Source organism: Rattus norvegicus, chromosome 12 (genome assembly GCF_021556685.1).
Source record: "Rattus norvegicus strain SHRSP/BbbUtx chromosome 12, alternate assembly SHRSP_T2T, whole genome shotgun sequence".
NCBI lineage: Eukaryota > Metazoa > Chordata > Mammalia > Rodentia > Muridae > Rattus > Rattus norvegicus.
The window spans coordinates 35,975,532-35,994,211 of record NC_141545.1 but is presented as its reverse complement, the minus strand read 5'-3'; the positions used below and the strand labels follow the sequence as shown (position 1 = coordinate 35,994,211).

Here is an 18,680-nt window from a genome sequence, read left to right as displayed (position 1 = left end):
GTAACCTATGCATCTGTGAAGCCTGGCTATTCTTTTTTTTTTATGGGGTGCGGGTGCCAGCAGCTGTGTTCTTTGTGCCACGGAAGATAAAGACTGTTCAGGCAGGTGAAATGTGGCACACAGCTTTAATCCCAGCAGTGTGGAGGCAGGGGCAGGTGGAGCTCTGAGTTCGAGGCCACCCTGGTCTACAGAGAGAGTTCCAGGACAGCTAAAGCACAGAGAAACTTTATTTCACTGCCTCCTCCCAACCTCCACCCCCCCCACCAGACTGTTTCTATAAACCCCAGGCAGCTCTAATAAGGGTGGGGGGCAGGCCATGGGGATATTAAGGAGCATGAGAGAGAGGTTCTGTCCGCCCCATAAGAGAAGGTTGATTTAGACTAGGGAGGCCAGGTGAGTCTGTTTTGGTAAAGGGAAGCTATGTGTCTCGTGTCCTGACATTTCATGTGTCTGTCCCCCAGTGCCAGGCTCAGCCCCTCCTCCGTCTTTCCCCGCTTGCTCTGTGAATTTGCTCTGAACGCAAGCACGTCTATTTCCAAACACTGTCTAGCGCGCGGCTTTGCCAGCTACAGCGTTATCAGGACCAACTTCTCAATGTGTTCATGTTCTCAGAGCTTGTCTGTGCTCCGGATTTGCCATTTTTTAAAAAGGGATTTATTTTTATTTTAAAGTATGAACGCTTGTGTGTGTGTGTCTATCTATGTGGGGGAATGTGCACATGTGTCAGGGTATGTGCATGTGTGTGGGAGTGTCTATGGTGACCTGGAGAGGGCGCTGGCACCCCGGATCTAAAGTCATGGGTGATTGCAAACTGTCATTCCGCTTGGTTGCTGGGAACCAAACCCTAATTCCCTACAAGACCCCTGAGCCATCTCTTGGGCCCTGTCCACCTTAGTTTTTGAGATAGGGTCTTTCATAACCTGGAGCCTGACAAGAAGGCTAGACTGGCTAGCCAGTAAGTCCCAGGGATCCCCGTGGCTTGGTGTCCCCCACCACATCCCCAGTATTGAGATGACAGGTACATATCACCATGTTTGGTTAAGTTTTTGCTTTTAATTTGAGTCCCAGGAGACTGTATTCAGGTCCTTCCTGATGTTTGCAGAGCAAGCACTTTACCACCTAAGCCGTCTTCCGGCCCCCTCGCCTGGTTTTACTCTCATCCTCACTCCTCCCGTCTTCACAGGCAATGGATTTAGAAGTTCCCGTGCTAGCCAGGAACATCCCTGGGAACTCGGCTGTGGTAGAGCATGGAGTCACAGGACTGCTGTTTTCAAACCCTCAGGTAAAGAGAGTCCTTTCCCCGTGTTTGCCTCATTGGTGTGAGTTCTGTCTGTGTGAAGAACGTTCATGAATTTGGGGTTCCTGATGGAGGTAGAGCTGTCCAGCATGCTCTGTGGATTCTGTTCTCACCCTGAAGGGACATGCAGCATCTAGAATTTTCAAGAAACTTCTGACCTGAGGATTTTAGCTCAGCTGGATAAAAATTCACTTGGCGTGCATGGTGGTGTACACCTGTCACACAGCATTCAGGAGGATCAAAGTTTAAGGTCAACTTCTGCTATATAGCTAGTTTGAGACTAGCCTGAGCTACCTGAGACCTTGTCTAGAACAAGGTCTAAAACAAAGCATAACTAACCCCACGGAAACAAACAAACAAAAAACACACAAGGACTTTGTCGATTAGTATTCTGCTAAGTAGTTGTCTGGGGGCAGGTTGGAGCAGAAGAGAAGGGTCCTTTAGCCACCTGATGCCTTGTGACATGGTGTATTCTGGGGATTGGAGGCATAGCTCCCTGTCTCTCTCATGTTCAGGTCCTCTCAGGTGACTCCCAGCCCCTGAGTCACAGAGACAGCCCCAGCTCTCCACCCCCGACACGACAGAACTTAGAACTTACTCGCAGATGTGTGTCGACCCACCATTTTCACATTGGCTTTACCGAAGGATGTTTAGAACAGCAGCCCTTCCTGGTTCTGTGCGGGCAGAGTTGCGATTCTTCGCACTCCGAAACAGCGCGCGAGACACGGATGTCGCACGTACCCAGCGTATGCTGGGAGGCGTTGCTCTAAAAACAAATAATGCAAGCTTTAAGGAACTCCGGGCTGGCATTGTTTTAATCAACCACGGCACTTAGATTTGGATGCAGGGAAAGCAAGAGCGATTTCAAATACGCATTCAAATATGTATGAGAACCAGCACTTCATTTATTAAGAAGAACTGTCCTGTCAGACCACCGGCTTTGGGGGTTAAAATATGCATATGCGATGCATAGCACATAAATAATGTGTAAGCATAAATGCTCTTTGAAGTCGGGCTAAATATAGTTACTCATTCTGCGTTCGCTGTTATTCCTTAATTGAGAACATAAAAAAACCTGGTTTTCCCGTGTAGGGCTGGAGATAAAAGACCGAAGTGTTCAGAGAGATTGGGAGGGTAGGACCTGTGCAAGGGGCTGGGGGTGCATGGCCAGGAACCTTGGGCCGAGTCTGGGAGCTCGGTGGACGGTCAGCAAAGAAAGGGGGGTCTTGGTTTGCAGACTACAAAAATTGAATTTGTCCCGGGACCATGTAAGGGAGGAGGAGGACGACGATGAGGGAAACCTGTGGATCATGCAACATGCCTGGGTGTGGAGACTGAAGAACATGGCCGTGTTGGCCATCAGAAAGAGGACCACTTTAGATGCTGGGAGGAGGCTAGGTTGGCAGAGTGCCAGCCTGGCATGCATGAAGCTCTGGATTCAGGCACCGGCGTTGCCTGAAACTGGAGATGGCACTGTGTGACGATAAATCTGGCACTCGGGAGGATGAGGAGTTCAAGTTCTTCCTCGGTGACAGCCGAGTGGTACGGATTGCTCAACCTTTATTTGCTTATTGGTTGCCACTTGTCTGTCTCTAACCTTCTCCTCAGGTCCCCTTTCGAGGGCTCAACCCTTTAAAGTGAAGTCTGCTACTGAGAAATGGAGATTTGGTGCCCACCCACTTTCAGGACTTGGGCCTCTGCATTCTGAGGTTCTCTAGCATTTATTCTTGGACAATGAATGGTGAAAGCCAGAACTTGTACACTCACCCCCATGACAGGAACGTAGAAAACAATCTGGAAGGAAAGGGTTGTGTTCGTTTTCTATTACTGTGGTAAACGCCATGACCAAAAGCAACTTGGGGAGGAAAAGGTTTTATGAGGCTTATGCATCCGGGTCATAGTTCATCACCGAGGGAATTAAGGGCAGTAACTTAGCAGGATCAATGCTTGCTGGCTTGCTGGCTTGCTCAGCCTGCTTTCTTATACAACCCAGAACTCCTTTGCCTAGGAGTAGCACCACCCAGAGTGGGCTGCAACCTCCACATCAATCAACAACTAAGAAAAATGTTTACAGAGATGTCCGCAGGACAATCAGATGGCGACAGTTCCTTTATTGAGAGTTGCCTCTTCCCAGGTGACAAAAGCTAAGCGGCATGAGGCGTGTGTTTGGGGGTCTTAAAAGGAGAGTTGGGGGCTGGGGATTTAGCTCAGTGGTAGAGCGCTTACCTAGGAAGCACAAGGCCCTGGGTTCGGTCCCCAGCTCCGAAAAAAAGAACTAAAAAAAAAAAAAAAAAAAAAAAAAAAAAAAAAAGGAGAGTTGGCTGAATCATCTTCAGTTACCTCTCCCTTTCTCTCTAAGTCTATATCTATATATCTATATACATGTCTCCATCTATCTGATATGTAATATCTCTCTATATCTAGTGGAGAGGTATATCTATCTAATATTATCTCTATATTTTATATCCCATATCTATGCCTATGTCTATTTTTTTTTTTATGTAGAGAGTTGATGACTAAACATATTTCACTGTAGGGACAGAATAATCTCGGGTTTTGTACACTTCGCTTCTGGGAAATTTCTATTTAAACAAAGCTTCCCGAACCAGCTCGGCATTGATTTCTCATTACCTCAACAATCTGGTTATTTCTCCATTTAAGAAAGGGGAAGGAGTCCAGTGACTTTCCTAGGTGTTTTTATAGCTTAGTTTTATAGCTTCGAAATTAAGATCTATATGACATTTAATAGAAACCGAGAATTCATATGCTGCCCGGGTTGGGTTCTTCAAGGGCGGCTCAAGCTGCTCTGCCAGAAGGTTTTCTTTTTGTTCTTTAAACAACTGTAGAGAAATAAACAGGGGGATGCTAATGGTAGGGGTGGCTAATGTTTATAAATGTCATGTTGTATTCGAGCTCCTATCCTTAGCGACCAACATGACATTTTTTTTTTTGTTGTTGTTCTTTTTTCTGGAGCTGGGGACTGAACCCAGGGCCTTGTGCTTCTTAGGCAAGCGCTCTACCACTGAGCTAAATCCCCAACCCCCAACATGACATATCTTATGTTTTCTTCTTCTCCTTCTCCTTCTCCTCCTTCTCCTTCTCCTCCTCCTCCTCCTCCTCCTCCTCCTCCTCCTCCTCCTCCTCCTCCTTCTTCTTCCTCTTCCTCTCTCCCTCCCTCTCTCTCTCTCTCTGAGATAGGGTTTTCTTGTGTAGCCCTGGCTATCTTGGAACTCACTTTGTAGACCAGGCTGGCCTTAAGCTCAGAGATCCTCCTGCCTCTGCGTGTCCCCCCCCCACCCCCCCCCGAAAGTGTGTGAGATCCTCAGCTTATGTTTTTAAAAAGACCTGTCTGTCTATCTGTCTGCACAATGTCTATGTAGTCCAGGCTGTCTTCAAACTCTCTATACAGCCAAGCATGACCTTGAATGCCTGATCCTCCTGCCCACCCCACCCCCATCTTCCCAATGCTGTGATTACTGATGGCCACGGACACACTGAGTGAGCGCGGTACTGAGGATCAGACTTAGTCCAACCAGGCCATCTATTTACTGAGCTGCATCCCCTTCTCAAGGCTTAGGTCTTCCTTAAAGACATCTTTTTCTTTGGTCAGGGATGGCTTTGATTGTGTCTGGAGAAAGCAAGATACTCTGGGAAATGCCATGCTCAAACTTACGTCCCACCTGGAAGGTGGCGGTCCTCAGGGGTCTTGCTCCCATTTGAAATCCACAGTGGCTTGTAGGCACTCTCTGTTGTCCACTGCTCTTTCATCCAGAAGATGGAGGTAAGGCTCTTCCTTTTGGAAATAGCAGATGCCATGCCAATTGCTTTGAAGAAGATTTTAAATCTAGAGAATCTAGAGAGATTTCACATTTAAATTTAGAGCCAGCAAGAAGATCGCTCAAAGGTAAAGGCACTTAGCCCTGAGCCTGAAGATTTGAATATTATCTCCTGGGACCTAAATGATGGGAGGAGAGAACCAACTTCTGCAACTTCTCTGACTTCATGTTTTTAAAAAAAAAAAAAAGTGTCAAAATAATCCCACAAGTTAGTTTAACAATCACCAAGCATCCAGTTCCCTGTCCTTGTACATTTGGATGTTCACAGGCCCCAGAAGAGTAGGCCAGGACTGCAGTGCTGGACAGAGGGCTCCTGGACCTCAGCTGGGTTCCTCAGAAGAATCCGGCCCAGCCTGTCTGTGCAGTGTACAGGCACCATGCAGAGTTAGCCCTATGAGTCCTGGTTGACACATTACCATGAGAAGATTGAGAGAGTGGGTCTGTGCTCCTTGGTCTGAGGCCCTGCAAGGTCCAGCCCAAGTGAGAGTTGCAGAAATGGCTATGCACATGCATAGGCACACACATGTATACATGCACACATACATGTACATGTACATACATGCACCCACACATGCATGCATACATGCATACAAGCTATCATGCATGCAGGCATACACTTATGCAAATATGTACACACACACAAATGTTGATAGCTGCACTTACCTCCTCTCCTGTCTCTGTGACTCTGTCCCTCCTCCCTTCCCCCTCCCTCCCTCCCACTCTGCCTCCTTTTTCCTCCCTCTCTTCTGCTCTCCTTTCAGGAGGATTTCTGTACTTTCTCACCTAACACCTCCCCTCCACGAAAGTGAATTCTCTCAGCCTTTATTCATCCTGGTTCATCAGGAGAAGGGACCTTTCCTGTCTGAGGCCCACAGCCTCCCTTTGCTGGAGACAGATGGCACAGCCTGGCAGAGGCGAAGCCCCTAGTGACCCATGGAACCTGGGCTTGATGAATGTGGCTGGATAGAAAGGGCCACCAGATGGGGCTCATGCCTCAGGAAACATGGACGCTGCACCTGGGGTGAGCTCCAGCCTGGACCTCAGCATCTCCTGGGCTTGGTGCAGGCCCGAATACCAAGGCATTGAGGGCCACATCAGGAGAATCCTGCTTGCCAAGAATTCTCCCAAAACCCAAGGGGGAGAAGGTGCATGGTGTCTTTAGTGACCTCCATGGTGTCTTCTGCACAGTCGCCTGCTGACTTGAAAACTTGCCTCTTCATTGTTGCAGAAACAAAGATGGGTTAGGGATGGACTTGCGACTCAGGGAAGGGGCCAACTGTGGCCCAGAGGGACAGAAAGGGAAGGGTTCTTTTTCCTTCCTTCCCTAATCCTTTCAGGACCTTGCATTTACATCTACGTGTACCCTATGAGGGCTCAACCAATCCCACTGCAGGATCCCTCTGCAAGCACAAAGGTGTATGGACAGCTTTGGTACCCAGGTGTGTAGCAGATCTAATGGAATCCTTGCCCTGGGCTGAATCAGAGGAGAACAGTGCTGCTCCGTGGAGTTCACTGTAAAGAAGGTGCTGGCTGGTCAGCACCCTAGAAGTCATCGGGTGTCTCAGGTGTCCCTTAGAGGACGCCCTTGGGCTGTCCCTGGAAGGGTAATGCTGGGGGAGAAGGTGGGAGCTGTAAGCAGGCTCGGTTACCTGCCTGGTGCCTCTCTTTGTGTTTCCGGCTGCCCCCACTTACTATAGGTTCTGTCTTGATGACAGAGCTGAGCTCAGTACCTACCGTGTCCGTCTCTGCAAGGCAGCCCCTGGTCCTCCTAGGGCTGTTTATCTCAGCAGTTACTCCATGCCTTTCTTGGTCCCGAGCAAAGGAACCCGTTTGAAATAATGGAGATTAGTCACACGACTGAGAACCCTCCGTGCTTCCCATCTTGGATAGGGAGTGATATATGTGCTAGGCTGTGCTGGGGCCCCTGCATAGCACCCACCACATCCTCCTTTTTCCAGACTCACTGGTTGTGGCCCACAGGGGCTTGGTCTCTGCACAGAGCGCCATTCCCAGGCTAGCTCCTCTGCAGGAGAGCTCTCTCCTTGGCCCTGGTTAACAGCTGGGTTCCCGCCATAGCAGCTGAACTGTGGTCTTCATGTCTTCTTTTAATCATCTGGGAACGAGCCAAGCGGCCTCCTCCTCAGTCCCAAGCTCCTGGATACAGGGCCGGAAGATGAGGAGGAGCGGCGCTGTGGAACGCTGTCTGCTGGGCAGGACATGGTCTTTGCCCAGGAGCTTGCAACAGATATATACATCTTAGTTGCATTCCCGTTGCTGTGCTAAAACACCTCAACCAATTATTTACTTACTTATCGATGTGCTCACAGTTCTAAAGGCTTAGTGTCCATAATGGTATAGATAGCGCCGGCACAGAGGGCAGAAGCAGAAAGCTGAGAGCTTACATCCTTGGCTGCAGTCACAAAGCAGAAGGCAAATTAAAAGTGGCTGTAATCTCAAAGCCGCCTCCCAGTAGTCTGCTTTCCCCCCACCTAAACCTTCCTGAAACAGCACCACCAACTGGGGACCGTGTGCTCCAATGCCTAAGACAATGCCGGGGACATTTCTCGTTCAAGCCACCACACTTGGTGACCTAAAGACCCGCACAAGATCAAGAGGGGCAGGGACTCCAAGGGAGGGTGTGGCTATTGGTAGGGTTGGTCATAACCCAGGGGATGACCCTAACTCATTTGCTAATAATTTCAGTGGTTTGTTTCTTTCTTTCTTTCTTTCTTTCTTTCTTTCTTTCTTTCTTTCTTTCTTTTCTTCCTTCTTTCCTTCCTTCCTCCCTCCCTCCCTTCCTTCCTTCCTTCCTTCCTTTTTCCTTTCTTTCTTTCAGAAGGAGATGAATCTGGGAAGATGTGTTGAGGGCTGGAAGGGGGGAGTATATAGGATTGTGATGCTTTAGATACATATAGAAGACTTTCAAAGAATACATTTTAAATGTTACTTTTTTCTTCTTTTAAGAAAGAAAGGATATAGTCTCCAACAAAATAGAGGGTGACAAAGAAAGAGAGTAAACTCTGGGAACAGTTCCTTACTTGTCTGAAAACAATGGTCGTTTGTATCACTTTTAAAAAAGACAAACAACTTTTTGCAGTTGTCTGAGCAAGGCTCTGCACACCTGCAGCCCAGGAGGTAGCTTTGGTCTGGACCTTCATTTTGTTAGTTGGCTGTGTCCTTTGTGTTTCTGAGGGACTTACTGAGAACGCCCCTTCCCCACTGGCTACTCACTGTGGGATGGGAGGCATGTGGCTTTCGTAAGGCTGAGTTATAGGTATCCATGCTTGTTGACTTCTGAGCTCTCTGAAGACCCGTGTTTCCGTGCATTTTTTTTTTTTTTTTGGTTCTTTTTTTCGGAGCTGGGGACTGAACCCAGGGCCTTGCGCTTCCTAGGCAAGCGCTCTACCACTGAGCTAAATCCCCAGCCCCCCTGTGCATGGTTTTTATTCTCATTGCCTTGGTGTGGGTACCTTCTCTGCCTTTTACTGATCTCCGTCAGTGGCTTTCAAGGGGGGAATCATTCGTCCTAGAGAAAGCCCCTCCCTCAAGGCCACTTGACCTGCATAAGTCAGCACTCTGGCATGCTCTGTAGTGACAGCTCTGTGGGACCTGTGATCGTTCCAGGCTGGCTGACAGTAAATCAACCCCCATTTAGTGTGTGCATTCCACAGACATCTCCCTGAAACCTTTACTCTCTAGGTCTGTCTGGTATAGTGGCCTGTGGTAGGTTACAGACATGCATTCTGATGTTACACACATAGTCTGGACTCATGTGAAGCCATGGAGTATGGGCCAATCGCAGACATCATAGCTTCTGTCCCCTGCCATAACCCCTAATCTTTGTCATGGCTCCAGACCTCTGCCAGTTGTTGGTTGGGAGTAAGTCTTGGGTTTTCTCTGTTCTTCAGTCAAGGGACTATGTTGGGCTCGCCCCACAGCACCATAGTCAGTGTTGGGGTAGAAAATCTCTGCCCGCACCTGGACAATGTACACCAAGCCAACATGGTTCCATGTGGAAAGGTTTAATGAGAGAAGAAGAGTAGGAGAGAGGAAAGGCCAGACATGGGCACATGGGGGGAATAGAGGGGGGAGGGGAGATGGGGAGAGAAGGAACAGGGACAAAGAGGGCACAAGAGCAGTGAAGAGTAAGGGGTTAGAGAGGAGTAAGAGGTAGAGGAGGGAGGAAGCAGCTCCCTTTATAGTCAGGCACCCATAGCTGTTGCCAGGCAACTGTGGGGGTGGAGCTTAGACAGAATACCAACAGTCAATATAGACAAACAGGGTCATTCACTGAAATCTTTTCCTCAGACCACATTACATTAAAAGCTGGTTCTTTCATCAAAGAGGAAGAAGTAAGTTCTGGCCTTCAGTCCTGAGTATTCATGGCGGATTCCCCTGTGGGCACTTCTGCTGGTCTAGCTGGGGCCAGCCCAACAATGGTTGTGTTATAGCCAAGCTGGGGCTAGGTCGTCCAGGATGGCTTTCCTCTTGCAGTGGCCTTACAGTTCTGTTCTTGGAGTCTCATCCTCAGTGAGACTGCCCCAAGTAAGTTTTCGTGTCATTTTTCAAGGTGACTTGTAGAGAGAAAAGCCCAAAAAAAACCTAGACTTTACTTCTAAAATTTACTGAAGTTTCCTTCTTCAAAGCTTTGCCTACAAATCAAAACAACACCCCACCTGACATACCACACTGAGGAAAGCAAGACCATGTGTCTCCTGCAGTTTTGGGGTCTGGGGAGTGAGCCTCGACTCTAACAGGAGCTACATAGCAAAGACCCTTGTATAAGAGGACGAGGAACGGGTGGCTGTTGACTTTATAGACAGTCCTTGACCAGGAACAAGTGGGTGGCAAGTGGCTTAGCCACTCACGGGGACAGTATCCAGACTCAGTAGATAGTCACTGCAGAACCACGGAATTTCTTCCTTCCCTTTCCCTCTTCCCTCTTCCCCCTTTCTCTTCCCCCTTCTTCCTTCCTTCCCTCCCTCCTTCCTTCCTTCCCTCCCTCCTTCCTTCCTTCCTTCCTTCCTTTCATGTGTATGTGGGGGGTGTCAGGCTATTTCTCTTCTTTCCTTTCCCCTCTTTCCCAGTGGTCATTCATTAAGCCAGCCATAAGGTACATCTGATATCTAACTCGGATCTTTCTTGCTTCAAATCCTCTTCTTCAAGACTTCACTGCTAAGAAAATAAATAAATGAATAAATAAATAAGTTGGGTGCTTTATCAGAGCCTATCCACCATCACTCAGGATTTTGTTCTAAAATTATCCTGAGTCCTGCGGTGATAGTAAGCAAGGACCCTGGCTTTAGCCCAGTCTTCCACATCAGATAAATCACAGATACGGACAGCATCGTAAAGTAATATTCTCGAGTGCTTAGCTCGTCGAACAATTTTAATATGAATGCTGTTCTGCCACGTGGTGGAAATAAATATGTTACGTTTTTACGGTGAAAAGAACAGCGGTTTACTAGAAAATGTGTACATAATACATAAAAATAAAATCCCACCCACATAAATGTTGCTATTTATACTGCCAGCTATAAAAGGCATTCAGCATTTAATTAACAATAATTTTGAGGATATGTGGCTGTTCTCTCTTGATGGGAAAGTGCTGTGTGTTGTGTTAATCTCAGGTGCTGTTTCCTGGTTGGCATTTACTCAACCTGACAGAGTAAGGTTATAATGGTAATTGTGTATGAGTTCGTGCATGAGAGTCAGAGTCTTACCTGTGTGCATGCGTAAGCATGTGAGTGAGTGCGTGTGCGCGTGTATATGTTTTCAGATGTTGTGGGCACAGGTACACATGTGGGTGGTGGGGTGCCCTGTGGAGGCCAGAGGACATTAGCCGCTCTTCCTCTTGCTTGTTTGTTTTGTTATGACAGGGTCTCTCATGGGTTTGGATTCACAAGGAAGCTAGGCTGGCTAGCCATTTAGTCCCAGGAATCCCCCTGTCTCTGCCTCCCTGGTGCCAAGAGACTACACATGTGTGTAGCCACATGGAAGCCCTTTCCAGTGGGTGCTAGGGTCCTCAGGTTTGCAAGGCAAGCCATTGCCCCAGCCCTGTCAGCATGAGACCCTGTAGTAACTGCCACCACTGTTCTGGCTGACAGTTGAGTCCCATCTGCAAGCCTCACTGTCTCCCTGAGGAAGGGGAGAGTGTCTGAACTTAAACCCAAGCCTCCTGGCTCAGCATTCCTTGCAAGCTTAATGAAAAATGAATGCTCTGCTCTCTCCCTAAACAAGCTTTGATGTCAGAATACATCTTAATTTTTCTAATTATGAGAGGCTTTGAAATTAAGTACTGGTCAGCAGGAGGCTCCCGACGCACCAATTAATAACGCGCATGTGGTCTGAAGGGAAGCTACAAAAGCAGAGGCAAGAAAACAAAACCCAGGACCTTCTCCTGCCGGGTGCATATGACCTGAGGGGGCAGCGGCCTTTGCTCATTCACAGTGAGAGGGCTAGGCTGACTCCATGACAGGCTTCAAATTGGCAGTTAAGGAGACTAGGCCTAAATCTCTGTTTCCAAGAACCAGGTAATTTCAGGCAAGTCCAGGCCTCAGAAGCTGCCCCACCACCTGGCCCGAGGCAAGGACAATGGGGTCAGTAACAGTTTCCAGACTTCCTCAGCAGCAGTTCTCTCCCCTCCCCCCCACCCCACCTAATGGTTCTGGAATGCCTAGAGATAGAGTAACATAAAGCTCACCTGTTCCGGGATTTCTTGGCAACAGTTTCCAGGCCCTACATCCTGGTAACAGTTCTGGACCCCAGAATCCCCCTAATGTGTTTTAAATCGGTACTGCAAAGTTGTTTCTATCTTAGTAATGGGAGACCCCAGCATGCTGGACTTCTGCAGAATAAAACACTCTTTGTGTTTACATACTATTCGAGTCAGGGGTATCATTCTTCAGTGAATCATGGACCCTTACAACAGGTGGTCAGTGTGAACTCAGAGGTGGTAACTAGCATTATGGTAACCACGCAGCAGAGAGAAGTGGTGCAGAACTGGAACACAGAATTGACCCCAAGTCCCAAAGCTTCCTTCTGCACCAGGCATTCATTGCCTGTGGTGTAAAGAGCTTATCTGGACCCAGCGTATGAGCCGAGGGTCTCTACCTGTGGCAATAAAAAACGGAAGAAATCAGGGGCTGGGGATTTAGCTCAGTGGTAGAGCGCTTACCTAGGAAGCGCAAGGCCCTGGGTTCGGTCCCCAGCTCCGAAAAAAAGAACCAAAAAAAAAAAAAAAAAAAAAAAAAAAAAAACGGAAGAAATCGTAACTCCCGGGTCACTGCAAAGAAAGTGATTATTAATATCAAGTATAATATTAATGTTATATTTATGTTACATATAATATTAAATATTCTACATCAAATGTATAATATTAAATATAATAATTCATATATTGTTGCATGTAGTTTTTCAAAGCTTAGCTCTAGAATCAGCCACTTCCAGCCCTAACCCAAGACCCTTGAATCCGCCGATAAAAGACACACACACACACACACACACACACACACACACAACTTGTAACTTTGTAGCTTGCCTTCCCTGGCACAATTGCTGGGCTCAGATAACTCCTGTCCTAAAAGGTGTGCCCTTACCAATTTATTATCTCTGTTTCTCTTCCTGACCTATTCTTAGTGGCCTGTTCCACTCAGTCCCTGCCTAACATCTTTGGCCACCTGCCCATAGCGGAGGTCTAAGGCCTTGCTGCCCCTACCCCGGTCCCCGCCCCCTGGTCGCTTCTCCGCTAGGACCTGGAAGTCCCGCCTATAAACTCCCTCCACCTAGCAATTGGCCCCTGGCCTTCTTTTTTTTTTTTTTTTTTTTTTCTTTTTTCTTTTTTTCGGAGCTGGGGACCGAACCCAGGGCCTTCCGCTTGCTAGGCAAGCGCTCTACCACTGAGCTAAATCCCCAACCCCGGCCCCTGGCCTTCTTTATTGACAAATCAAGAGCCAATTGGGGAAATGAGGTTAGTGACAGAACCTCCTCCTACAGTATATTATTTATAATACGTGTTTTGTTATGACTTATACATATTTAATGTATTTGGACATCCTGCTTCCCCTCTTACCCTCTCTTGTCTCTCCTGTTAATTCTCTTCCCTTTGAGTCCGTTTTCTCTCGCTCTCCCGCCCCTCCCCACCTACCCCTCCCCCACCCGCCCCTCCCTCTGCCGCTTCTCCCTGTGTCTTGGTTACTGGTGGCTACATTACTGAAAGAAAGTATCTTTCTTACTTCAACTTTCATTGCTGTGATTAAAAAAAATAATAGTAACATCAGAACCAAAACCAACTTGGGGAAGAGAGGATTCATTTGGCTTCTAAATCCTGATCACAGTTGATAGGCTTTTTTGCTCCCCTGAAGAAGCTAATTCAGCCAAATTAAAAGCAAAAAGGGGGGTGGGTATTTGGGAATGGGCTCCTCGTGAGTTCACCAGTCCCAGGGGGTGAGCGTGGAGGAGGGGGATGTTGGTGGGATTGGGATTGGAGGGGTGTCGCTGGGGAGGGAAAATGATGTCTGCCACATGCTGAGCTCATGCCTGTGTCGGGGATGGGGGATGTTGCTGGCTGGTGACTTTGTGTGAGGGGGGGTTGGGACAGCTGTCAGGAATGCAGCTTTTTGTGGCCCTTTCCACTCCCAGGCTCTCAAGTGGGCAGGGTTGGATCTAGAGGGAGGGATGAAGCTTGCTGGACCAGTCTGGGAGCAGGGCAAGCCAGGGACTCCCAACCAAACAACAGTTTATTGTCAGGGAAGCCAGGAACTCAAACAGGGCGGGAACTTGGGGGTGAGAACTGAAGCAGAGACCGGAGACCACGGATAAAAGCTGCTTCCAGGTTTGATCTCCATGACTTGCTCAGCCTGCTTTCTTATAACACTCAGGACTACCTGCCCAGGGGTGGACCACCCAACAGTGGGCTGGGCCTTCTCACATCAAGTTTTTGTTCTTAATATTATCATTACTATTATAAAATGCTTGATAAACTTGCCCTCGGGCTATGGAAGCATTTTCTCAACTGAGGGTCTCACCCAAAAAGATGTGACGTTGATCAATACAGATCTAATCGGGACACTCTACCCCCTATCAACCATGAGCCAATTACAGATTGTCAGGAAGGGGTGATCTGTCGGGGACCGGACTGCCGGTCTAGGGGGCAGTGATTGGCTCCTTAATCCATGACAGGATATCACTGGGCCCAGTCTTCTGCAGGTGGACCACAGCTGCACCCTTCCACAGCCCTGTACCCCTTCCTCCAGCTATTCCCATCTTAACAGCCCACATGGTGTTCCCTGAGCCCGGAGGGTGTGGTGAACACATCCCACAGAAGGCTGAATCACTTATATTTTCACTGTGACCAATGTGCCAGTCTCTGCGTAACCACCGCCCACTGCAGAGAGAGGCCAAGAGATGACTCTCATTGGACTAGGGAAGACTGGGGAGGGGCATGATCGACAGCTCCACGGTTTCCCGGTGGACGTTCTCAGCAGGTGGCTATGGGCACAGATCTGAGGGGATGTGTGTTTGTGCACGTTGTAAGTACAGGTCACTGCAAAGCTGTGACAAAAATAGTGTGAATACATGGTTGTGGACATGTCATGCCCTGGTGTGTGTGTGTGTATGTGAACGTACCACACACGGAGGTCAAATGACAACTTGTAGGACCCAACTTTCCGCCATGTGGGTCCTGGGGATCCAACTCAGTTAAGCACGGTGGCAAGCACCTTTACCCACTGAGCCATCTTGCCACCTGACTGACATATACAGTGTTTCTTCATCCCAATGCTTGCATTACTCTGATCCCCGCCCCCCAAAAGTGTGTTTCTCCAGGGTTCCCCCTTCCACCCATCACTCATGTGTTTCTCATCCACTTCCTGTTTTTCAGGAGTTTATTCAGTTGGCAAAGAGACTGGTTAGCGATCCCGCACTGGAGAAGGAAATCGTGACCAACGGAAGGGAATACGTGAGGACACATCACTCCTGGCAGGTGGAAAGAGACACCTACCAGCGCCTCATTGGGAAGCTGGAGGCGTGCTCGGAGGATTAAGTGATGGAAGTCTGTGCTCGCCACATCTGTCCCAGTAACTGTCAAGTGCTCAGCTCTGGGTAGATGCCACGAAATGGGACCCAGTCCTGGACTACTGGGACCCTAGAGTCTGCAGGAACACATCCACCCCCAACTCTCCTCCTGTGTGGCAGACAGTTCTGCTGTGCTTACAGCTCAGTTCTGGACGGACTTATAGCTCACTTCTGAGAGTGCTTGTAGCTCAGTCCCAGAGGTGCTTACAGATCAGTCCTCAGTGGACTTGTAGGCTCACTGCTGAAAGTTCTTATGGCTCAGTCCCAGAAGTGTTTGCAGCTCAGTGCAGGAGATGGAGGTGTATCTCAGGGGCCTTAGGAGGAGTGTTCCAAGAACTGCTTTTACACCTTGTGGAGGCTTATTTATAAGCAACCACAGAGCAGACCCTTCCCCTGCCTTCACAAAGAAGAAACAAAAAGGGCAGGATTGTCAATGGAGTGGAACCGGCAACAGTTTTGATATGATCTTGATCTGCAGGCCACCGCGGGATCCTGATGGGCATGAGAGCGGCGGCAGGGGTGAGGGGAGGGGAGGCAAGCTGTGGCTGGCACGCTAACAAGCTCTGGACAGGCTGTAGCTAGGTTGTATCAGGTTGCCTTGCTTTTCACTGGTGCACAGGAGAACCTAGCAAGCTTTCCAAAATAGGCCCTGCCCACCAGTATGACATCACAAGGAGCCTGGACGATGATTGGATGGCCCCCACAATGGAGGCTGGAACCTTGAATTCAGTGTAGGCGTTCTTCCCTATGACTGCTAGGGAATTGAGGATGAGTTTTGACTTGAAGACTCCAGGCAACGGTGGTATCCAAGACTGTGACAAGAGGTCACTGGGGTATGGGAGGTCAGCTTTAGGGGATATCTTTTGATGAGATCTCCCTACAACAGCGCTCCGTACCTCCAGTGGCCCCTTCCTTGAATTTCAACAAGGCTGTGCTACTGTGAGCAGGATGCGGAATAGCCACCTGTGCTAAAGCAAGCAGCTTGGAGGAGGAGGGAAGAAGAATGCAGCCAAGAGCTACACGTGCATAGAAAGTATCAGGCTCTGGAGGAAACGGAGGAGGAGTCCGAATCCAGATCATATTTGCTCCAACTCAGAGGCACATCTGGGCCTTTTGCTTTTCTTAGCAGTAGCAAGCATCTCCTTTTAAGAGAAGCAGGCTGGAAGGAGGCAAACTTTGTAAACCAGAACTTCAGGGATGAAATCAGAGCTCGATTCTATAGGATGCAATTCTCGGCTTTCTAGTCTGTACCTCACCTCCAGCACCGTCACTTTCATGAAGGCTCCAGCGGAGGCAGCAGCAATCCGGATGCATTGCGCAATGAGAAATGTGTCCATTTCCTTAGCCCGAACTGAGCTGGGGTCTTACCTCTCTGGGCACAAGAAGGGGAAGTAGGTGGGAGGGGAGGTTGAGTAAGGAGGCCTGAATCTCCAGAGCAGCTCTTCTGAGCCCAGAGTTCAAACCCACCTCCGGAGAGGTGTGTAGAGGATTCAAAGGTCAGGTGTCACGTTTGTTTACAAGAGCGGGATGCTCTGAAATGCTTGCCCCTCCTTTGCCTGGGGATGACATCACTGCCTAACTACTCTGCCAGCATCACTAAGCTACATCTGCAAATGCACTTTGGGGAAGCAGGGGTTCTTAACTAATAAAGCACGTTACCATCTGCCATATATATATATATATATATTTTTTTTTAAAGCTGTTTATTTATCCCAGAATCACCTCTTGTGAGGAGCAGCCCCTCCCCCAACATGGTCCCTTAAGAAAACAAATACAGTACTTGAATGTCTGATCAGAGGGGTTCAACAGGAATTTATATTGAAGTGTGACACCTTTCCTTTCCCATGCTAGACACTTGAGGAACAGATAAAGAGCAGCAGTTTCAGCAAACAGTTTCGAAGTGCTAGTCTGTACTGGTTGGCTCTGTTTGGTATCCTACCCCAGGGCAAGGGACTAAGGTGCATATTTTACATATCAAAGCAGATCTGGCCTCCAGGTTCTCCCAGCATCCCTCACTCCCTACCTGGCACACCCTGCCCCCAACCCTGAACTTTCCAGCCCGCGGTGAGGGAATGGGGTGCTGCCCTTCCCCTCAGAGACTCCTCCTTATACCAAACAACTTAGTCTCTCCTCACGCCCACCCCCTTCTCTCTTTCTCTCTCCTTCCCTGCCCCACCCCCCACTCCTTTTCCCATTGCATCTTCCCTGGCCTTGATTCTTGGGGCCAGTGAACTAGCCCACCAGGGAGAGCAGCTTCCCAATAAACCTGCCTTTAATATAATCTAATCTGGCTTGAATTGGCTCATTTCACTGGCGGCGGAGAAATAAGCTATCAGGCTCCATTGCTCTGAGCCCATGCAAAGAAGCATTTCTACAGGACTGTTTGGCAGAGTAAAACCGCTCCCTTCACGTCTGGGAACTAAAAGTGAAAGAGGAGGCAGTCATCCCGGAAGCCACCTCAAGTGCAGATAATGACCCAAAGACCAATCTCTTAAAGATTCCACCTCCTCAGAGCAGCACACTGCAGCTGTCCTTTCAAGTGAGCCTATAGGGTAGACTGCTGCAGGCCTCTCTGTGTGGGGGACACTTTCTCCACGTGGGCCCAGGAGGGAGGTTTGCAAATGTTACATAGGGAAGTATCTTACCTTTAACAGAAATGCTTGGGGTTGCTGCATGACCTCCCTGGAAAGGCTCCTTGTGACTGAATCTGCCTCCCTCTCATTTATCCACAGCTCCCTATCCGAGCACAGCAGGTCAGTTAATGCATAAGGCCCAGAAATGAATGGGCTCGTGATGGAAAAGTAGAACTGAGCTGGAGATACAGAAAACAATATATGAGGGGAGTTAAACTAAAGCTTTTGTAAGAAACCCACTTCTGAGAGGACCCCCTTTTCCTAGGTCTGGCATCTTCTTAAGGGGTGGCCCCAAGTGCTTCTCCATTGGCCCCACCTCCCATCGCCACTGAGAACTGGGATTCCAACGAGTGGATCACAACTGTAATTCCAGGACTTGGAGGAAGTGGGAGGGTAGGTGGGAAGGGGGTTGGGGTCAGGGATTCAAGGTCAAAATTGGCTACAGAGGAAGGTTCAGTGCCAGCATGGGATATATGAGTCTTTCTCAAAAAGCACCCCATCCCATTCCGCAAAATATTCAAACTGCGGGGGCACGTTTCCAGTGAACACCTTGGCAACACCTCCACTCTTCCACTCTGTCATTAAATCGCCAGTCCCCCTTGCACCCCTTTAGAGCAGTGGTCCTCAACCTTCCTACTGCTGTGACCCTTTAATACATACAGTTCTTGTCCTGGTGACCTCTGACCATAAAATTCTTTTCATTGCTACTTCGTACCTGCAATTTTGCTACTGTTAAAAATCGTAATGTAAACATCTGATATGCAGGCTATCCGGTATGCTAACCCTATGAAAGGATCATTCAACCCCCAAAGGAGGTCAAGACCTACTGGTTGAGAACTA

At 48.6% G+C, this 18,680-nt stretch overlaps 1 protein-coding gene across 2 annotated transcripts in view; it reads left to right on the top strand.

The window, feature by feature from the left end:
- Positions 1 to 17,491, top strand: part of Glt1d1 (glycosyltransferase 1 domain containing 1) — a 74,339-nt gene extending 56,848 nt beyond the window's left edge. For both annotated transcript variants that reach the window (NM_001431733.1, NM_001431732.1), the window contains 2 exon segments: positions 1,184 to 1,282; positions 15,014 to 17,491. In NM_001431733.1, coding sequence (NP_001418662.1) covers positions 1,184 to 1,282; positions 15,014 to 15,175 — 261 coding nt within the window. In that variant the 3' untranslated portion in view covers positions 15,176 to 17,491.
- The last annotated feature ends 1,189 nt before the right edge of the window (positions 17,492 to 18,680 follow it).